The sequence below is a fragment of the Pollachius pollachius genome (genome assembly GCF_949987615.1).
Source record: "Pollachius pollachius genome assembly, chromosome: 5".
In the NCBI taxonomy this organism is placed as follows: domain Eukaryota; kingdom Metazoa; phylum Chordata; class Actinopteri; order Gadiformes; family Gadidae; genus Pollachius; species Pollachius pollachius.
Window position 1 is genome coordinate 3,290,764 of NC_136938.1, and position 22,467 is coordinate 3,313,230.

At 50.5% G+C, this 22,467-nt stretch overlaps 1 protein-coding gene across 3 annotated transcripts in view; it reads left to right on the forward strand.

The window, feature by feature from the left end:
* Positions 1 to 22,467, forward strand: part of LOC307075452 (AT-rich interactive domain-containing protein 3B) — a 52,331-nt gene that overhangs the window by 16,501 nt on the left and 13,363 nt on the right. For all 3 annotated transcript variants that reach the window (XM_079736036.1, XM_079736038.1, XM_079736037.1), the window contains exons 3-4: positions 9,102 to 9,176; positions 9,720 to 9,792. In XM_079736036.1, coding sequence (XP_079592162.1) covers positions 9,102 to 9,176; positions 9,720 to 9,792 — 148 coding nt within the window. The remainder of the gene's footprint in view (positions 1 to 9,101; positions 9,177 to 9,719; positions 9,793 to 22,467) is intronic.

A 22,467-nucleotide genomic window follows, 5' to 3' on the forward strand; every position in this document is an offset into this window, starting at 1 on the left:
TCCCTCTGTGTCTCCCTCCCTCCCTCCCTCTCCCTCTGTGTCTCCCTCCCTCCCTCCCTCCCTCCCTCCCTCCCTCCCTTCCTCCCTCCCTCCCTCTCTCGCTCTGTATCTGTCTCCCTCTGTGTCTGCCTCTTTCCCTCTCTCTGGCTCCCTCTCTGTCTCTCTCTCTCTCTCTCTGTCTCTCTCTCTCTCTCTCTCTCTCTCCCTCTCTCCCTCTTTCCCTCTCTCTCTCTCTCCCTCCCCTTCTGTGTCCCCTTCTCTCTCTCCCTCCCTTTCCCACTGTGTCTCCCTCTCCCTCTATGTCTCCCTCCCTCCCTCCCTCCCTCCCTCCCTCCCTCTCCCTTCCTCTTATGTTGCCAGAGACTCTAGATACCACAAATCCCGCTGGGGGATTAACACCCCAAATATTTGATTGGGATTACAGATCTCAGACCCCCGCCGAGCCTGTTGCTACAGGCGTGCTGCGAGCCACAGATTCCCTACAGTGTGTGTATGTGTGTGTATGTGTGTGTGTGTGTGTGTGTGTGTGTGTCAGCTGCAGTACTTCTCGGTCTTGTGGGTCAGTCTTTCTGTCCGTTGTGATTAAAGAGGGCGGGGTGTTATCGTGGTCTGGGGGGGCTGGGCTGGTGGTGGCTGGGTGGCTGGGTGGGGAGGGGGCGTACGGGTCATGAATGGGTGTAATGGGCCCCCCTTCCAGGGTAACGGTAACAGCAGTAATTAAAGGCAGCGCAGTGGCGGTGGCTTACGCCCCGTTTAGCACGTCGCTTGGCTCCCCTCCAGACTCCTGCTCTCTGCTCTCGGCCGTTCCTTGATCGTGATTACATTACCCTCGCCGCGTCTGGGCAAAAGATTTTCCTCCCAACGAGCTGTTTTGACAGCCAGTTAGTCGGCCACAAAGGATTAACCCGGGACCACGTGTTGAGTTTACCTATGGGGGGGTGGCCCTGGTGTTACAGTGGGCCGTGGTCCTCTTGTAAACACAGGAATGCTGGCCACCTCACTCCGAACCCCCCCCACCCCCCCTCCTTTCTGCGGGCTCTGGTCTCAGAAGCCGGGGTCGCCGGTACCGAGTACATTATTACTACTAACAGCTCTTCATCTTATTGAAGGGTTCTCTTACGATGACAGAAATGTATAGGCGGTTCACTTACTGTCTATCGTTTTTTTTTTCAGAAGTAGATCATTAACGTTTATAATCTATAATTATAATAATGCATTTGTATTCCTGTAGTTAAGCATGAGCATCAATGTTTTTTTTATTTATTTTTTCCAACTTGGTAGCTCGAACGCTCGTAGGTCGGAGATGACACGTTCCCACACTCTCCATCTCCGACCGTTAACTAACCTAGCATAACACCGCAGTGTTTGTGATGTTCGAGCGTGATGTTCGAGCGTTCACGCGATGGCATCGGATCGGGGCAAAGACTTGTGTACTCGCCGATACCCTATCAGAGGAATTTACGATACAGCTTAACAGACGACGTGCTTGTCGTTGTTTTATTATAATTGTGATCTTAATTGTAAGCTATGGCCTGCAGTTTTACACACTCACTAACTTAATACTATTTATAAATGTATCCATGAGCCTCATCCCTTGACCCTTGGCTAGAGGATGACATCATCTAGAAGTTCCTACTGCACCTCACATGCCAGTTCAGACCCCATAGCTGCTGTGTTGGAAAGCAAGAGGTAACACGTGTTCAGTTACTGTTAGGGTAGGGTCGGGGTTAGACCCCTAATACTACACACTGCCCCTTAAAGCTTCTACAATGCTTCTGGCTTTTGATTTTGTTGTTGCTGTTTTGTTTCGCTTGGAAGCCTGGCGAAGTATTCCCTTCAGAAATGTCTCTCTGAACAGTAGTTTAATGTCTGTCTCTCTGATCAGTAGTTTAATCTGTGTCTCTCTGAACAGTAGTTTAATGTGTATCTCTCTGAACAGTATTTTAATGTCTGTCTTTCTGAACAGTAGTTTAATGTCTGTCTCTCTGAACAGTAGTTTAATGTCTGTCTCTCTGATCAGTGGTTTAAAGTCTGTCTCTCTTTAAACAGTAGTTTAATGTGTGTCAGTTGTTAAAGTCTCCCTCCCTGATCAGTAGTTTAAAGTCAGGGTCTGGTCTGGTAGCCCTGTCTCCAGCCCGGTCTCCTATCCCGGTCTCCCCGCCCGGTCTCCAGGCCGCGGTGCTGAGGGAGATGATTATTGACGTGTGCTGTGTTATTACGTCCGGGGGGGTGGGGGGCTTCCCTGTGTTTGTCCGTCTACGCCACATCGACCCGCCTGCGTTCAGGGGCAGCCCCGGCCCTGGGGGCCACGGCTGTCCGAGGGGCCACGCACGCAGACCGCCTGGCATGGGCCCCAGAGAGAGCGGCCCTGGTTCTAGGAGAGCAGAGGTCTGAGGGGCGCCGGTCGCAGCTCGCGGCCGCTGGTGGGTTCTCCTCCCGCGGTCAGACGTGGCCACACTCAAGCTAGCTGGTTGCTAGCTTGAGTGTGGCGTTGTGTGAAAGCTGCTCCTCCACTTCGCACTACGGCCACGCAGTCGGTTATCTATAGAACAATACTGACCTACCTGCCTCAAATAGAACGCACCCCACCCACACTGCATGCGTGAAAGGGATTCGGGATGGCCAGTTTTTCCAAACTTGTGTAAATTAATGTGAACACCTTCTCCTCTTTGAGTTCATGGCTGTTTTTCAAGTAGAGTTCCCTGTTTGAACGGCAATGAAATGTCAAGCACTCCCAGGGCTGGCGTTAAAAACAGGCCTCTTTATCTAATAACAGTGGCGCTATCATATTGGACAAGTGCTGTCAGCATCCTCTGCAATCAATCCTTTCCATCCACTGACCCCCCTCCCCCCCTTTCTCTAGAGTGGCAGCCATTAACCCTTCTTGTTCCAGCTTGCCTGGCTTCACCTAAAATGGAGGCTTTGCGTCGGAAATCTGTTTTCTCTCTCTCTCTCTCTCTCTCGCTCTCCTCTCAATGGCTGCAATGAATTGCATCCCTGAGGTATGCGTCGACTTTTGGGTAGGACTCGACATGTCAAAGGTTGCATGTCAAAATTGACAAATGCAAATAGAGGAGTGTGCAAAACAATGTGGGCCATCTGCTGCTCCGCATGAGAGACGCCGGCGTTTTGTGTTCACCTGCGCATGTTTCTTTCCGATCATATGTTTTCTTTGCATGTTTGCAGCGTATTTTGAACCATAATGGTGGAACCCCTTTGCATGTTCTTAACAGAAGATGACTCCTCTGGAAGATGAGGATGATGTCTCTGAAAGACCTGCAGGAACCTGTGTGGTAAAAGGCTTTTAGCAGCATTATCACCCAGTCCATGGATTTATCAGTAAGACCTATTCATCTCCTGGACGAGACTACAATGAGGGGCAGCTCAGCACCTCTCATCCATTCTCTCCCTTATAAGGCCCTGAGAGAGAGAGAGAGGGACGGAGAGAGAGAGATTTGCATAGAAGTCCCCACAGACACAGGTAGAGCGCGGGACAGTCACCACACATACAGGTAGAGACTAGACGGGTGTGCACCACCACGGGTTGTATTTGGTCATGTTCTCGTCAGACCCTGTAATCCCCCAGAGAGCGAGGGCGAAGGGGAGCATCAGAATGTGTCTGGTGTTGTCCTTACAAGTCGGGTGCAGCAGGAGAGCTGATGGAGGAGCCTGATCACCCCACTCTGTCCCGGCGCAGCAGAATAGCATAGCAGTTACATTCTTCGGCTGACCAGGCGTTCCCAGTCAAGAGCCAGCACGTCTATTCCCGGATAATGTCTTCCCGGCACTAATGACCACGTCTCCGTAACGCCGCAGCCCTGCCCGTTCCCTTTCAGACCGAATCAGCTAATTTATATTATATGTACATTCAGCAGATGCTTTTATCCAAAGTGACGTATAACGGTTCATACACACATTCACACGCCGACGGCTGAGTCCACCATGCAGGGCGACAGGAGCAGTCAGGGGGAGGTGTCTTGCTCAGGGACACCTCAACAATCAGCTAGGAGGAGCCGGGATCCAACTAGCAACCTTCTGGTTTCAAGTCAACCAATCTACCTCCTGAGCCGACCCTCAACCCCACATTTGTTCATGTTAACGTTTCTACTTCAACTACTAATGCTTTCAACGCACTCCGCTTAATGCAGCGACAGGAAGAGTCTGTCTGTCTGTCCGTCTGGATTCCACCAGTTTAGTGGTCAGCCAATAAAGAGTAACCTGATCTATATATTTGTTTATCATGCCTTGTAAAAAGCAGCTTTTGAATTGCGATGACGCAGCAGAGATGCAGCGTTTGTTTGTAGCGGGTAACGTTGTGGGGAGCCGTCTGCAGAACGTAGCAGAGCAGTTAAAGTCGGCCATTAAAGGTCCTCTGCTGTGTCAGGAACTACATGGCCTTCTGATCTATAGGGCACGCGGACAAGCACACACACACGCACACATGCAAACACACTCACACACTCATACAAGCATGCAGACACGGATAGAAGCATTCACACACATACACGCATGCGTACACACACAGACACACACACACACACACACACACACACACACACACACACACACACACACACACACACACGTACACACACACACACACAGACACACACACACTCTTACACATACATCTTACACACATTAGAACCTTTTTCCATAAGTGTGTTTTACAGCACACAAATGAACATATGCATAAACATATACACAAAAATGTACATATGAACATACATATACACGCACACATACACACACACGCACAGTCACACACATACTTACACACATACAAGCACACTCACACACAAACAATTGACAGTGGACTTAAATGATTAGACTTAAGCTATAATCTATTTCCAGTCACTACATTTTGTATTTGATTGATGAAGAAACTTAGCAAAAGGTGCAGAACACAACTTCATTTTATGCAGGAGTTAGCATTTGTGTTTTTACATTTATCATGGGTTAGAACTGTTTATAAGGGGTAAAGGTTAACATGAAGCCACCAGACTGGACAAAGGTCAATATAGCATCCAAATGTTCTATACATTTACCGAGCTACGATGATCCATTGTAATCTTTCTTACAGAGATAAAGTGCGGTAGATACACTCCATATAGTGGGGGAGGTTTTGAAGTATACTATGATCTATAGAAGTGCTTCAACTCTGTTTTATGTCAGCAGTTCTACCCTCATCAAGCTATCTATATGATGTTTGCTCCTGTGCTTGCAACGTGTAATAAATGGAACCGTATTCATTCATTCATTCATTCATTCATTCATTCTATCCCATTTCTGAATCCATGGTGTGAGTGTTTAATGTTTCCTGGCCGCTGAAACCTTTACTTTGACCCCTGCTTCACAAACGACGGCTTGTATAACAATACTGTTTGTTAGCATGGAAATCCTGGTCATATATTAACATCGCTCATGTCTAGACTATTTTAAACGCGTATCAATATATATCAATATGCGACAATATATTGAATCATATTGTTGGCTGCAACCATTCTATGGTTACACACCCATCGCTTTATGGTGTTAGATATACTTAATGGTGTATGGTGTTACTAGATCTTACTCATCACAACAGCAGCCCAGATGTGAGGTTTGGAGGATGAACTTGAGCTGTTTCCTCAGGGAGGAGCGCTCTGATTACAGGAGTTAGCCGCTCCCGTCTGATGGGTATTTGTTGAGCATCAATGTTGACAACTGGTACAAGCGCCGAGCAAGAGGGTGTAATCCAGGGGCCAGGACAGGGCTCTCAGGGGCCTCCGCGACCTTTGGCCTCCTGGCTCTCGTTTCATGCCCCCACCCCTCCTGGTCTCCGCTGACCAATCAGGTCGCGGCTGAAACCAGACCCCGCCACGCACCTATTAACGCTCCCTTTGAGCAGATCTTGTTTTGATTCCCCGTGCTTTTATAGGTTTGTCTTTAAGAGACATTCCTGCTCTGCACATACCGGGCCCCCCTCGCCCCCCAGCCCGCTTCCTTCCCGTCTTGTGGGGCCATTAACTACCCCCCAACCCCCCGCCCCATCCTGCTCGACTTAACACACACACGCAGCAAACACACGCGCACACACACACACACTGACGCAACACATACAACACACGTACACACACACACATACACACGCACACACGCAACACACACACACACACACATGCATGCACGCAAGCGCGCACAAATGCAACACACACACACGCACCACACACACGCACGCAACACACACCCCACGCTACACAGAAAAGTAGAGATGCACATGTCCTAAGACAGCTCTATAGAGGCCCTGAGACAGCTCTACACCCTGAGACAGTTCTACACCCTGAGACAGCTCTACACCCTGAGACAGCTCTACACCCTGAGACGGCTCTACACCCTGAGACAGCTCTACACCCTGACACGGCTCTATAGACAGCTCTACAACCTGAGACAGCTCTACACCCTGAGACGGCTCTATAGACAGCTCTACACCCTGAGACAGTTCTACACCCTGAGACAGCTCTACACCCTGAGACGGCTCTACACCCTGAGACGGCTCTACACCCTGAGACAGCTCTACACCCTGAGACAGCTCTACACCCTGAGACAGTTCTACACCCTGACTCGGCTCTATAGACAGCTCTACACCCTGACATGGCTCTATAGACAGCTCTACAACCTGAGACAGCTCTACACCCTGAGACAGCTCTACACCCTGAGACGGCTCTATAGACAGCTCTACACCCTGACATGGCTCTATAGACAGCTCTACAACCTGAGACAGCTCTACACCCTGAGACAGCTCTACACCCTGAGACGGCTCTATAGACAGCTCTACACCCTGAGACGGCTCTATAGACAGCTCTACACCCTGAGACGGCTCTATAGACAGCTCTACACCCTGAGACAGCTCTACACCCTGAGACAGCTCTACACCCTGAGACAGCTCTACACATGGCCTTCAATGGCTCTACAGAGCTGGTTGTGTGCCTGTCGCTTCATGTGTGTTTGTGAGTGTCTTTAGCCGTTGTCTGTATATATGTCAAGTGTTTCTGTGTGTGTGTGTGTGTGTGTGTGTGTCTGACCCACCAGAGGTCTGCGGGGGTGTTTGTGCGTTTTGGAGGGGCTCCCACTCCAGCCCTGGGCCTGCTGACGGCTCCTCGGCTGAACTTGGCTGGAGGGGGGCCCTTGTATCCAGCTGGGTCGGGGGGGGGGGGTCTCTGATGCAGATGGTTGACGCCAAATGGAGGATTGGGTGGGGGAGGGGTCGAACCCCTGGAGCTCAGAGGTTTCTCCTGAGCGTCTGGAGGAAGACCTTCCCCCAGTGACAGTGTGTGTCGCTGTGCGTTGCGGTTACATTCCGTCTTATTTGTATGCAAGCGTTTACTTTGTGTTGTTGTACGGGCAGAATGTGGATCAGGGGGTCGAACGGGTTGGCTGGTAACCGGAAGGTCGCTAGTTCCATCCCCGGCTCCTCCTAGCTGAGTGTCAAGGTACCCCGAGCGAGACGCCTCACCCTGAATGCTCCTGACGAGCTGGCTGACGCCTTGCACGGCTGACTCCACCGTCACACCGTCGGTGTGTGAATGTGGGTATGAATGACTGAGGCAGTATTGTAAAGAGCTTTGAGTGGCCACTGGTTAGAGAAGCCCAGTAAAAACGCACTCATTTACCATTTGTTGAACGGCTGTAATGAACACCGGGACGCAGCGACACGGACCTCGACTTCAGGGCAACAGCTGTCGGGAGAGGTGTTACTAATTCACACACATCTCAATTATCAAAGAGCTCCACTCTGGGAAGGGCGGTGTGCGCTCGGAAAAATGCCTCCCCTCCTCCTTTGATTAGAAAAACAAGAGGCCCACATCCGGCCCCCGAGTTCACACCTTCAGGACTCAGACCTCTGGTGATTCTCAGACCTCTGGTGGTCCTCAGACCTCTGGTGGGACAGACCTCTGGTGGGTCAGACCTCTGGTGGGACAGACCTCTGGTGGGTCAGACCTCTGGTGGTCCTCAGACCTCTGGTGGGACAGACCTCTGGTGGGTCAGACCTCTGGTGGGTCAGACCTATGGTGGTCCTCAGACCTCTGGTGGGTCAGACCTCTGGTGGGACAGACCTCTGGTGGGTCAGACCTCCTCTCTTAATGTTCGCTCAATTGATTGCGTAGCTCCGCTCAGCATGCGGGTGTGAAGCCGTCCCAGATGTTACTGAAGTGGCGGCATGTGGCTCAGGAGGTAGAGCGGGTTGGCTGGTAACCAGAAGGTTGCTAGTTCGATCCCCGGCTCCTCCTAGCTGACTGTGGAAGTGTCACTGAGCAAGATACCTCACCCTGACTGCTCCTGACGAGCTGGCTGTCGCCTTGCATGGCTGACAATGGCATTGGTGTGTGAATGGGTGAATGTAAGGCAGCGCTTTAAGTGGCCACTGGTTAGAAAAGCGCTGCAGTCCATTTACCATTTACTACAGTTTGAGATTTGAGAAATGTATTAACGTGCATTTGCCATGTTTTATAAAATCCTTAAAGCTACAACTCAAACTCTGCTGAAAACCTCATAAATGGACATCCATGTTTTATAGAGTGTAATCGTCTCCTGTAGTAGCTCGCATTTGTTCGTGTGCCTTTATTTGATTCAAATGACTCAATATATGTAAAACAACTTCTTCCCCCATTTGTCAAGAAAAATCCACATTAGCCTGGGACTAAATCCCTCTCCAGTGATCTCCATATCCAGATGGCCGCGTAAGCCCGACTAGACACTTTCTTGTCCAGATTTGAATCACAGCCTACGCAGTGTTAGTGATTGTTTGCATATTAAGTAGGAAACTAAACCCATCACACGACGCAGGAAGGGGAGACTCGGTGTCGTCTGGGTTCATGGAGTGTCACTAACCTTGGGGCTGTCTTCTCTCCCCTGCTGGGACATCTCTCTGTCGTGTATCTGGATAAAAGGACGTGTGTCCGGACTCCGGAAGGTCTCAGACCGACCGTCTCTGAGCGTCCGAGTGTTTTGAACCTGTGCTGCGTCGCTCCTCAGCCCCGCACCGGCGCTTTGCATGACGACATGGCTGCTTGTGTGTGATTTGAATCCATTTAAATGTCTCCTCTGTCTCCGTGTCTCAGAACGGCAGCGCGGGCTGGGCGGACGAAGCGGACAGCAGCCGGGGCCGTGGAGAGGCCTCCAGGGACTTCGCCAAGGTGAGGGTCTGGTCTGGGGGGGTCAGGGCCCAGCAGGCCATCAGGGGGATCTGAGGGGGGAACTGGCCCAATCAGAACCTCTTTAACGGCCCCGCTCAGGAATTCCCTTCATCACATGAGTGGCGTTAACAGCTTCCCCAACCCCTGTTACCGGGAACCGATAATAACTTAGTGGGGATGTGTTGGTTGCAGACTTTCACATATTTGGCAGGGTCTTGTGGTAAAATGTAATACCATTTCAAATGAATGTGCATGATAAATTGTAGTATTGTAGTATTTCTTTGTGCCTGTTTCCCTAGTAAAATAAGGCTAAAACAATACTCCCTTCTAGAGGTCGTTGTAAGGCCCAATATATCATTGCTCCATAGATTAGGTGATATTAGTTAAGTGATCCGTTTTTGGGGGTTCCTATAGTTTGAGTTTGTGTTTCTCTAATATGCATAACCATCATTCTATCTTCATTCTGTTCTACTCTACGTCTTTACTCTATTGTTGATGTTCTACTCTAGAGCTTTACTCTATTGTTGATTTTATACTCTATAGCTTTACGAGCTGGACAGCGACCCCAACAGGAAGGACTTCCTGGATGACCTTTTCACGTTCATGCAGAAACGAGGTGAGCTCTCTCTCCATAAATATCCCCTGATCGAGCCGCTGCTGCTCAATGTATTGAGTATCTGCTGGGATCAACGACCCTGCAACCTTTAGGATCAGGTTTTGACCGCCTGCTCGTTCATCAGTGAGTGTCATTTTGAGAGCTAAGGAAATTTCCCATGATGCCATTGTGGTCAGGAAGTGGACTTAAGAAATAATTTCTGCTTTTTAACGTGAGCATGAATGGTTTTATACCCTCCAGTAACATGGCCATCGCTGGGTTTGCGATTCAGAACCAACAGCTTCTAATGCTGCTTAAAATGAACAACAAGCTACCCTAATGCTGTTTAAACCGAACATTAAACTACACTAAAACGGTTAAAGCACCTCTCAACCTCTCAAGACAGATTTCCATTTTCATGATTTTTTTATTCCGTTTTTTTATTTTTTTTTTCAACCAGAAAATTAGCTGCATTCGTTTTCTGAACGTACAACACGTCCATCTCATCCCAGCGACACACCCCACATTAACCTGAATCCCTCTTAAGCGCTCAGCGTAATTCTGCGATAGGGTGGAGGTGAGAGGTCACCAGGTGAGGTCTGCCCTGTGATCCGATGAGCCCTTACCATCACTCTGAGGATCATCACCGGGGGTCTTACATCCAGGCCTCGGGGCAAGGGCGGACCATGTGGTCTACTGGGACCACCACCCCCACTAATACCTCCACTAACACCGCCACTAACACCACGACACCATCACCTGCTGACCGTCAGCTAATGGGCTCAGAGGTACGACCTGAGCCCTGGGACACAGGTGGAGGGAGAGCCGTCTGCTCCGGAGGTGTGCGGTGATGTCATCTTGACGTTGCCTTACCTGTGGCTCTGTTCAACCGCGCCCTGATGGCGTGTCGGGCCGCAGGTGTGCAGTATATGCTGCTCGTTTATCGCTGTCGCATAGGGAATACTGATGCGGGGTGTGTCTGTGTGTGTGTGTGCGTGCGTGTGTGTGTGGGGGAGCAGTTGCATGCACGTGTGTGGGTGTGGGAGTGGGTGTTTGTGTGGCTGCGGGAACACGTGTGTGGGTGTGTGTGTGTGTGTGTGTGTGTGTGTGTAGGAGTGTGTGGTTGGTCTGGGTGCGGGTACACGTGTGTGTAGGGGTGTGTGTGTGTGGGGGGGGGTTTGTTTGTGTTTGGACGGTGCACAGATCTGCTGGCCCCCCCCCTCCGGACCAGGAGCCGCTGTAGGTGGTCCGGTCGGCGGTCTTGTTTAGCGGTGATGAATGCAGGAGTGTGGGGGGGACAGGGCATCTCTCAGGGTCCTGTTATCTTCCGCCGGGGCCCGACCGGGGTGGACCGGGCCGGGGCCCCCCGACCCGGGGGTCAGGGGGAGATCTGTCTGATGGACAGACAGACGGCAGACAGACGGCAGGCTGTCGGGCTGGTGATCACTGATGGAGGACTCAAACGCAAAATACTAATCACACTAATAGTTACTGTTATTTCAGCTTTGTTGTAAAATGCCTTACTTACTTATAAATAAACTTATAAACTTACTTATAAATACATATTTATATATTTATAGGCTATATAAATATATATTTATATATATAAAAAAGCATTCTGTATTAAAAGAACAAATTCTTTTTCTCACAATAAATATGTATACATTTTGAAAGTATATATTACAATTGGAGAGTTCATAGATTACATAATCCAGTTTGTTGCAGATGAATAAGATATTCAAACCAGTACAGAATAATGTGATGATACCTGTTCCATACTGGAAATACTAGATACAAACTCAAAGCCAACAGAAGTGCACAAGGAGTTCAGTGAGTTTTAAAATAAATCCCAAATGATGACGGACATTCGGATGTGTATCACTTCTAAGCATCTAGAGTCTCAAGTTACTGTTTTTACAACAAGGCCATTGGTTCAAGAAAATGTGATTCTGGCTCCAAGATGGCGGAAATTAACTGACAGAACGTTGCTCTGCGTTGTTGCGGCGATGCTGGCCCGACGGCAGCCTGATAAAGACCCCCGTTCTGAGGTCACTGCTCTCTGCGGGGGGGGGGCGAAGATGGAGTGCAGAATAATCACACTAGAGGAAGGAGGGGGGGGGGGGGCGGTAACAATCGGAGACACTTGAAGCTGTTTCCCCCTCACACACGCAGAGCCATTTAGCTGACCTCTGTGAGTCCGTGTCGCTCTCTCCATCACGCTGGGGTCTCCTGCCCCCCCCAGTGCTGTCACGGGCCACTTTCCCTGCCACGGTACAAAATAAGACGAAGCTGGTATATATATATATATATATATATATATCTTACTACTATAATAGCAGGCCTGTCGTACCAGTTACTCAAGTTACTCAAGTGTGCGTGTGCCAAGCGCGAATGCATTTATACACCGCAAGCACATGCGCACAAACATACACGGAAGCACGCCCACACACACACACACACACACACACACACACACACACACACACACAGGTAAAGACGTTTAACAGCTCCGCCATTGGCACACGCGCAGGTAAGAACACACACGCACGCACACACACCAAAGAGACACTCGCCCAGGTAAGACGTTATGTTTTTAAACACGTCGACAAACTCTGCCAGGTAACATGTTCTGTCTATAGATTGTATAAATTGCGATAAAATAAGGGAAGAGACAATTTCTCATCTCGACAAGCAACGGCGGGTCGTTCGTTATGTCATATAAAAACCGTTAAATTCAAACATCGCACCGACCGGCATATCAACACAGAAGTCACGTGATTCTTAAAGAGACAGTGTTCCTATAACACAGAACGAAAACATGTCAATAACACAGTATGGTGAATTATGTCTATAGAGTCCACCACAAGACTACACTTTGTTGCTCAAATGTAATATTTCTCTCCTCATTGAGCCTCCCGAAATGTCTTTACACTTTGTTGCTCAAACTTAATATTTGTCCCCTACTTGAGCCTCCCCAAATGTCTTGCGATATTGATATCCCCCCCTCCCCCCTGTGGACTGTTTTAGTTGTTTTATTTTTCTAATGTTTTGTGTGTATGCTATGCGTGACTGTAGGCTACTGCTGCCTGTCTTGGCCAGGACACTAGAAAAGATGTTTAATCACAATGATGATTATTATTTTTCAACTAACCTATAGTAGTTGCCTTCCATTTAAAAATGTCAATGCACTTTTTAGCCCTAATAACAGTAAAAACTATTTAATAATTGATTTGCATGCATAGTATACTACACTTTCTATTGAACAATTACCCCTGTTACCATAAATTGACACATTTTATAATGTAATCAAATGCTCACGCACTAGCTGATTTCATACACATGTGGAAGTCCTGATATTCTTCTGATGGGCCGTATGTGTGAACAACATATCCTGACATTTGTACCCTGAAAGTCTCCTAAATAATACTACCCCTGAGGTAGTATTTTCTATGTAGGAAATGTGAATTACCTTATATGTGAATGAGGAGTAGAAAGTCGGTATTTCATACTCCACTTCAGTGGGCGTGTTGATGACGCTTCTGCATGTCATCGTCTTTTGTGGTGAACGAATGTTATACGTTGTAAAATTATAGGCAAAATGTTATTATATTATACGCTCAGAAATTTGTTACATTATCGACTGGGGTTTCCATATTATTGCTATGGGTTTAATTACAACTAGAGTGCACTCACGAAAACTCTAGTTTATTTATATATATATATATATATATATACTTTGAATTGTAGATGTGTTTAAAGTGGTTACGTTGAATTGAATCAGTGTTTAAATCGATTAAATCAATGTTTAAATATGTTTGTAAAATGAATTAAATATTAAATGCTTTTAAATCGTCTTATATGTAATAGATGTTTGGATCAACCTTTTTTACTACACATTTGACAATTCAAATAGACGATCGTCAATATGTAAACGAGGCCTGCCAATCAGCGTCTGACCTAGACCAGAGCAGTCGATCAGTGAGTCGTTCTTCGTACCCAGAGCAAAACCCGGCATGGAGTATCATCTTAATCTGAGGAAAAGTTTTAGGGACCCCGAAGCTAGACAGCTAGAGCCCCCCCCACCCCCCCTTGTGTCCTGGGCGCTAAATGTTGTAGTGTTCACTGCAAAGCTCTCAGAGTCCAAATGGGGCGAGAGAGAGTGTGTTGGAAGACAGAGTGTATATGTTGGAAGAAAGAGAGAGAGAGAAAGGGAGAGAGAGAGAGCGTGATGGAAGAGAGAGACTGAATCTGCATGTTGGAAGAGAGAGAGAAAGGGAGAGAGAGTGTGTTAGAAGAGAGAGAGTGTGTGTTGAAAGAGAGAGAGAGAGTTTATTTTGGAAGAGAGAGAGAGAGTGATGGAAGAGAGAGAGAGACTTTATGTTGGAAGAGAGCGCTTGAGAGAGTGTTGGAAGAGAGAGATAGTTTATGTTGGAAGAGAGAAAGAGAGTGTGTTGGAAGAGAGAGAGAGTGAGTGTGTTGGAAGAGAGAGAGAGAGAGAGAGAGAGAGAGAGAGAGAGAGAGAGAGAGAGAGAGAGACAAATGGTGGAACCATTTATTTCCCAAGCCCATGGAGCCAGGGGCCTCCTGGCCTTGAGCAGCGGAAGGGAAACTTACAAGGGATCCCCATTTCCTGCCTCTGTGCTTCAAAACAGGCAGACACACACTGGATGGTGTGTGTGTGTGTGTGTGTGTGTGTGTGTGTGTGTGTTAATCGGTTAGGAATTTGGGCAGCTGTGCTAAATAGCGTGTGTGTGAGGGGCCCACTGTAACACAGGGGGGGCAGACGGTTAAGAATAATACGGCCCTCCCCCCCTTGCTGGTTCTCACGCGGCCCTCGTAGCTTTGTGACTCGGGTCTGTCGTCCTCTGGTGAAGACGCTCCTCTCACTGCTGCCGTAACTACATGGAGCAGAGGCGCAGCCAAAATATGAACTGCATGCAGGTAGCCTAATGCCGTAAATATTGTAGATGCTCAGCAGAGCCTTACACTTCAGGAGGAGTTTAAGTGGAAGGGGTATTATGGTGCTGAGAGAGAGAGAGAGAGAGAGAGAGAGAGGGAGAGAGGGGGAGGGAGAGAGGGGGAGAGAGAGAGAGAGGGAGAGAGAGAGTATTTACCGCCTCACAGAGCTCTATGGAGCAGATGTTGATGTTGGTTTGACACCCCTGTCTCGCTGGCTCTGGCAGCGAGGGGGGATGGGAGAGTGAGAGGAGAAGTAAGGGTGTGTGTGGGAGGGCCCCTGGGGGGGGGGGGGCTGTAATTGAGACAGCTACGGGTGCCTTTGTGGGACAAAAACAAAAGCGTAAGAAGGGGCAGCGATCATCTGTCAGCGCGGCGCGTTCGCCGTGATTAATGAGCGTGCGACATGACGGACGCAGGCTGGGACACGCCGGGGAACGGGGGCGCGCACGCGCGTGTGTGTGTGTGTGTGTGTTTGTGTATTTGGGTGTGTGTGTGTGTGTGTGTATAAAAGGCCATGGCTGTGTGATCCGGCTGTTGTGACACCCTGTGGGTGAGGTCCAGTCCGGGCCCTGTGGGTGGGGGCCCCATAGCGTCAGGTGAACCCCCTGGGGGTCTGGAGGGGGGGAGTCGTCTCTCAGATGGAAGGCTTCATGCTGCGGGGGGGGGCAGGGGAGGAGTCAGAGGGGAGGGGCTCTTTGATGAAGACGCCACACTTATCTGCTCTGTTGGGCTGGTGTCCCTCTGAGCCTCTGTCTCCTCTTGGGGGGGGAGAGGCTAGAAGGATCTCCTCCAGAACGGTGGTGGTGATCAACGGGTTTTCACCAATTCAGTTTGGGATTTTCGTCGGTCCTGACCGACTGCTCACTGACTGGTTTTTTGCTTTCTCTGACTGACCAGTGCTCTGACTGAACAGTGATCAGACTAACCTGTGCTCTGTGTTGAGTCGGACCAGTGCTCTGACGACCAGTTCACCCACTGACCAGTGCTCTGACTGACCAGTGTTCTGACTGACCAGTAGTCTGACTGACCAGTGCTCTGACGACCAGTGTTCTGACTGACTGCTGGTCTGACTGACCAGTGCTCTGACGACCAGTTCACCCACTGACCAGTGCTTTGACTGACCAGTCTGACCAGTGCGCTGACTGACCAGGCCTACTAGACCGGGCGGCGTGGGAACCGTGGCATCAAAGCCCCCCCCCCCACCCTCTGAGAGCCAGCGCTCTGTCTACACCAATTACCCCCTGAATGGGCTCTGGGGGACCGGGATGCATTCTATTACGGCCCCTAGCAGCCGGCCCTCCGCACACAAGCGGCCCCACAATGGGAACGTTCTGCGGCCCTCCCCTTGTTTACGAGGGCAGTGCCGCTTCTGGAAATGACCGCAATCCGTCGGTCGAGAGAAAAGGGCTCGGCTATTAAAGCCGGTGAATAACAGAAGGTGTTGTTGAGGTGGCATGTTGGGGATTCAAACCACATTTACCTTAACATGTTCATAGTTCACCTCGACTCTGCACAGCCTCACCCTTTTACCCCCAACCATCCCCCAAACCCCCCTCTTATGCAGTTGTTGTATGTTGTTCGTCCTGGCACTTAAAAACAGTACTTAGCATCGTGCAGCGTCTTATCAAAGCTATCTCTGTTGTATACGGGGAATGGGTTAACCTAGAGATTGTTAGTGCTTGGCACTTGGTTCTATGAACATCCTTACTGTACTGACAGCCATATATTGTTGTTTCTCTTTCTCCTGACAAATGTAATTATTGTAAGTCGCTCTGGATAAAAGCGTCTGATAAACGCCCTGAATGTGGGGGTTCAAACTACCAACCTCTACCCCCAGCACTGAAGGTAGCAGGAGCGGGGACAGAACCGGTGTGTTTTTCTGACCGCCCCCCCCCCGTCTGTTTATTGTGCTACAGTTACAACCAGTGAAACCTGAGAGCATTATGGGGGGGGGCGCTGCGGGCAGGCACAGCTCCGGTAGGGGGGGGGGGGGGGGGGGGTTATGGTTGGGGTTGGATTAAGGGGCCTCCTGTCCTACACAGCATGATTAATGAGCCCCTAAAATGTAGGGGGCCCACCTTGGGCCAGGGCACCGCTGACGGGCAGCAGGGGGAGGGGGGTAGGAGTGGGGGGGACGGGGGGTAGGAGTGGGGGGGACGGTCGCGTGTCTAAGAACGAGGGAGAGAATGAGAGGGTGGACGCTGGAATAACACGGAGGGCTGTGTTGATGGCTGGGGGGTCGTCCATGGAGGCTAGGCCCCGGCTCTGGGGCCCCACTACCTCTCAAATGATCAATCAGAGGCTGGCCCTGCTAACCAGACAGACAGGCAGAGTGCTAACCAGATGCAGGCAGACAGACAGGCAGGCAGAGTGCTACCAAGACAGACAGACCGGCAGGTAGGCAGGCAGGCAGACGGACAGATGGGCAGAGTGCTAACCAGACAGACAGACGGACTGGGTAGCCAGATGCAGGCAGACAGGCAAGCTAAGTGCTAACAAGACAGACGGACAGATAGGCAGAATGCTAACCGGACAGACAGACAGACAGACAGGCAGGCAGGTAGGCAGGCAGACGGACCGAAGACCAAACAACTAGACCGAGGGCAGACTGGGAGGCAGACAGACCGGCAGGCAGACAGACAGATTAGGGCTGGTAAAATGAGGTTGAGGAAAGGGTGGGACCCAGAAACACTGCAGCTCTGTAATCATCCAATCCCGACGGACTCCAGGGTTCGGGGGGGGGGGGGGCGGGGGCTATTCTTAGCAGAGGCTTTTTCACATTTCACATTTTCTCTCTCTGGCCATCAAAGATGAAGTTGTTGTGTTGATACGTTTGAGGTCTGACATTATCTTCTGCCTCCACGGCGCCACGCCCTCAGCTGGCAAATTACTACCCAGCCTTCAGGGAGGGGCTCACCCACAGCCTCGCCCAGCCCCCCCCCAACCCCATCCCTGTCTCCCAAAACAAAAGGAAATGGTCGTTTTTTCCTGGCGTTTGAGTGAAGGAATTTGGTTATTCCTCCGCTGCCGGGTCCTGCCTTTGTGCCCCCCCCTCCTCCCCCCCCCAGCTTCACAGGAAGTCTTTGCCCACTCCCATCCTCCCGACCACCCTGTTATTTCCTGCCATCCCCTAGCTCCCTGCCCCCCCTACTGCTCTGCCTTTGCCCCAGTGGTGTCCGTCTTTAATGACGACCATACTGCTTGGGGATTTGAGTCGCTAAGCTGCCGAGCTGAGAGATCCCTAATCGCCGGGCTAAGACAGTGAACTAAGCAGCTCCACGCTGATCACAGGGGAGGGGAGGAGGCACTCTGCAGTCCGGTGTTCTCTCCGCGTCTCATGGTCTCTGGTCTCCAGCGCTGCTCTCTCTGTGTGCGCCGGTCGAGGGAGAACATCCCTGAGGCCAGACTGCTGCTCCCGCTGGACGTGAGCTCAGAGAGAGCGGGGCCCTCGCTCCACGCTGGGAGAGGCACGCTGGGGTGGATCCCAGACGGCCGCTGGCCGTGATGCCGGTCGACCGAGGACGAGGGCGCGATATCAAAACATTGCAGCAACTAAATAAATGTGTGGAAGGAAAAGATGGTCTTCAGAGCAGCAGTCAGACTTTCCACACGTAACGTGTCCATGACCAGGCCTCCCCAGATGGCTTTCACATCCTCTGTGTCCTACCGAGAAGTGTCCTTCTGGAGTAAATGGACTGCATTGATAACCACGCTTGTCTAACCAGTGGCCAATCAAAGCGCTTTACAATATTGCCAAACATTCACCCAGTCATGCACACATTCACACACCGAACGCGGAGTCAACCCTGCAAGATGACAGCTTTTTCGAGACCAGTTAGGGTGAGGTTTCTTGCTCAGGGACACCCCGGGGGACTGAACTAGCAACCTTCTGGTTACAAGTCAAGTGTCGTACTGCAGGGTGTCCTACTGAAGGTTCCTACTGAAGTGTGTCTTACTGCGGGGTGCCCTGGGTGCTCTTAATAAGCCACTGTTTTCCCTCCTCCCTCCTGATGGATGGACGGCACGCTGTTCTTTATGGCCCCCGGAGGAGCTGTGCTGTCACAATAGGCCCGTGCCGCACCATCCGAGCTGTGGCTGGCTGGCTGGGGCCCTGAATACAGGAGCCCTGAATGAAGGAGTCTGGCCCTCTGGAAGACAAAGGCCGCAGCCCGCCTCAGAGAAGGTCACCATTGTTGTGAGGAGCCCGTGCCAAGAGGAGGATCACACGTCGTGTCTCTGCTTCACTGGCAGGACAGGCGGGGGTCAAAGGTCGCTGAACAAACCAAGGAACCAAGACAAACCTCCGGGATTAGAGTTAGAGGGGGACCATGCAGTACACACACACACACACACACACACACACACACACACACACACACACACACACACACACACACACACACACACTCACACACAGTGAGTTTCTCCCCAGCCAGCTGATGTCTCTGTATTGATCTCTGCTGGGGCTCAACACATGGAGCTGGGCGGCTGATGGCTTTATCTGTCAATCCCCCGTGCATTGATTGAGACATTTATCGGTGTTATAAAACAGAGTGGGGGGAGGGTCCCCGCGGAAGCCTTAGCCAATGGGGCGGCTGCCCAAGAATGCAGTGCTGTCCCCGGTGTATTCTCCACCAGAGGGTTAAAGACACAAGCGACATCACTAAAACAACCCAGAACCTAACGACACTCCCAGTTCATCCATCTTTAATCTTAATCCTAGTCAAAGCTCCCGTTTCAACCCTGTGTCACTCACGGCCACCGTCTCCACATGGACTCTCCGCATATTTAGATTTCACCTCCATCGTCTTTTGATTCTGCTGTCTATACCTCCCCCCCCCCAGTCAGGTTGTACTACATTGGTGAGATATCGCCGGACTTAACACCATCTACAGGTCCACGTCCTGCTCCCCTCCCCCATCCATAGGGCCGTCTTAAGACGACAAGCTTACAGCACGTTGCTTCAGCACAGGAATCTCATGTGGACACACGTCCCCCCCCTCCCCCCCCCATGATGACGGCCGGCCATTGTAATGTTTTCGGCAACAAAAGGACATTCTTCACATTGCTGTAAAGATCAGAGTGTAGTGTAGCGTTTATGAGCCGGGAGATCGGGTTGCTCTCTCATTTAATCTTCCAGCGGGCCGGCCCTGAAACCTGAATGTGGAGTAGAGGCCGGCCGTCCTGATTGGCTGGAGACGTTTGGTGTTGTTGACTGAGGAGTCCGCTGGAAACAGAGACGGGGGAGCTGAGATGTGCTGTCGCAAATAGATTGAGGACCAGGATGACAGGTTTTACTCCTGTAGGTTTTAAGGGCAGAAGCAATGATCGGATGATTCATTCGATCGGATGATTGCATTTTGACAAGAAAACACCTGAAACTGAAATATAAATAATTATGGAAGAGAAAGAAATGACCCAATCGACTGACATGACTAAAATAAATGGATCTTTTGACACCTTATCTTTGTCGTATTCGAGGCATCAGCAAAATGAATCAACCCTACTTGGCACAGTCAAAGAGGGGTTCAGTTTAGTACATGGATCATGACAGGGTGAGGGTTCAGCAGATCACCAATCATGACCTGTGCACCACCGCAGTCCACCAGTGCCACATGGGTCGGGGAAACGCAGTGTTTTGTTGACGGCACATCCAAGATGGTGGACGAGAGTACTCATCCTTAATGATGAATGTTGATGAGTATTGTTGTTGATATCAGTACTACATGTACTTGTACATTTCGGAGATATCATATTCATCTGGTTCCGTGCCAGTCGTATGAAACATAATCTCTGGGAATACTTCTTCCTCTTTGTATTTACCGCCACCTGCTGTAGCGGAGGATGAAGAACAGTATCAGTATGAAGAGCAGGACCCTGAGAACAGTATCAGCATCAGGGCTCTGGTCCAGGGTCCTACGCGGTCTGGCCGGGTGAGGATCCAGCCTAATGTCTGGTCCCACCAATCAGGCTGTTTGCGGCCTCACATACCTCCCGTTGGGGTAATGTCCCGATAAGTTCAGGGTGCCAGTGTGGAGGCTATAGATAGACGGGGAGATAGGGGCGGGGATGGGATGGAGAGCGGAGCTGAGAGTGACAGATCGATGATTGATTGCATCCAGCATAGCAGAGAGGAGTATAAATTGAGCTTGTGGGGGTGGGGATTTTGCAATTTGACCTATTGCCAATCTCGGCAATGTAGTAGTGCGAGATAGAGCGCCGGGGTTAGGCAGCCTGGCTCCGTCCAGCTGTCCACCTGTCTGTCCCTCCGTCTCCCTGTCACCTCCCTCATTTTCTGGGTTGATTACGGACCAGTCCACAGGTCCCTGCATCATCAGGCCTCCAGGGATCAGGAAGCTTGGGTTACATCTGCCTCTTCGTACTGTCCAACACACACACACACACACACACACACACGCACGTATATACATACACTAACACTCACACACACACACACACACACACAGACCTTTCCCTTGATCTTTTTCACCTGGTGAAATGGATGAAGGGGATCCTCATGACCCTCAAGATGTTTCATGTTTCTCTCTCTCTCTCCTGTCTCTCTCTTTCTCTCTCTCTCTCTCTCTCTCTCTCTCTCTCTTTCTCTCTCTCTCTCTCTCTCTCTGTCTGTATCAGGACGATTCACTGCCCCTAACTTCCTTGAACCACCCACCCACCCACAGAGTACTTAATGCCTTTCTCCCCTGCCTCCCGGTAGTGGGTTAACATTACGAGGGTGTCATGATCCTCACTGTATTTCCTTACTGTGAAATTTACTGCATTCGTGCTGACATTTTGGTCCCGTGCCAACTTCTCCTCGGTGTTCCCCAAGCACTGAGCGGAGCTCCGCTGAGCAGAGGGACGGCAGCTTCACCTCGCCCGCCCAGCGGCTCTCATAACTCTCTCCTAACAGCACAGCTCTCGCTGGAACTTTAACTGACAGCCACAATGTCAGATTTCCTTTCCTTCTCTCTCTGAGCGCCCTACGGTTGGCTCTCGAGGAAAGAGGGATAAGGAGAGAGGAGTGAAGTCAGGTTCCACGGTACGGGTTCCCTTTCTTGGGGGGCGTTTCATTACCGGTTGTTCCTTTGCTCATGGGCTGTGACTTGGTACTGCATTGGTGATACTGATCAGTGATATAGATCAATAACACACTGTTATCTCGGTAGACATAAACTCACCGTTAAAAGTCACCGTTACCAATATGGACCTATAATCATGAGGACATCATATGGAATCGTTAATTGTATATCTTTATTACTAATCAGAAAACATGGCAATCAACAGAAATCTAGAAATATCAGAGAACCTCCGGCCCGCCATGGGAGTTTGGTTAACAGCACCCCTACTCCCCCTTTCCTCCCCCTTCCCTCCCTGCAGTGCCCCCCGCCCGGCTCCCGCCCTCCCCCGCGTCTCCCTAAAGAATTAGTACTGGCTGCGTCCGGGACAGTGATACCTGCGGGTGTAGAGTTACCTGGTCCCCGTCCGGGGGTGGGGGCTCGGCTCGGCCGTAGCGTAGGGGGACCATGTCAGGCGGGGGGTGTGGGGGGGGCGCTACTGTGGCTGTTCTTTGTGGGGCTCTTCTTTATATCCCTGTGGTGGTATTTCCAAATCAAACATTGGGGGGTCGGGGGGCGGGGGTGTAAACCCAGCAGCCAGCGAAGTTAAACAAACACAGACCCGGGGGGGGGGGGGGCAGACCCAACACACTCTGTCTGTGCTTCAATCAGTCTGTCC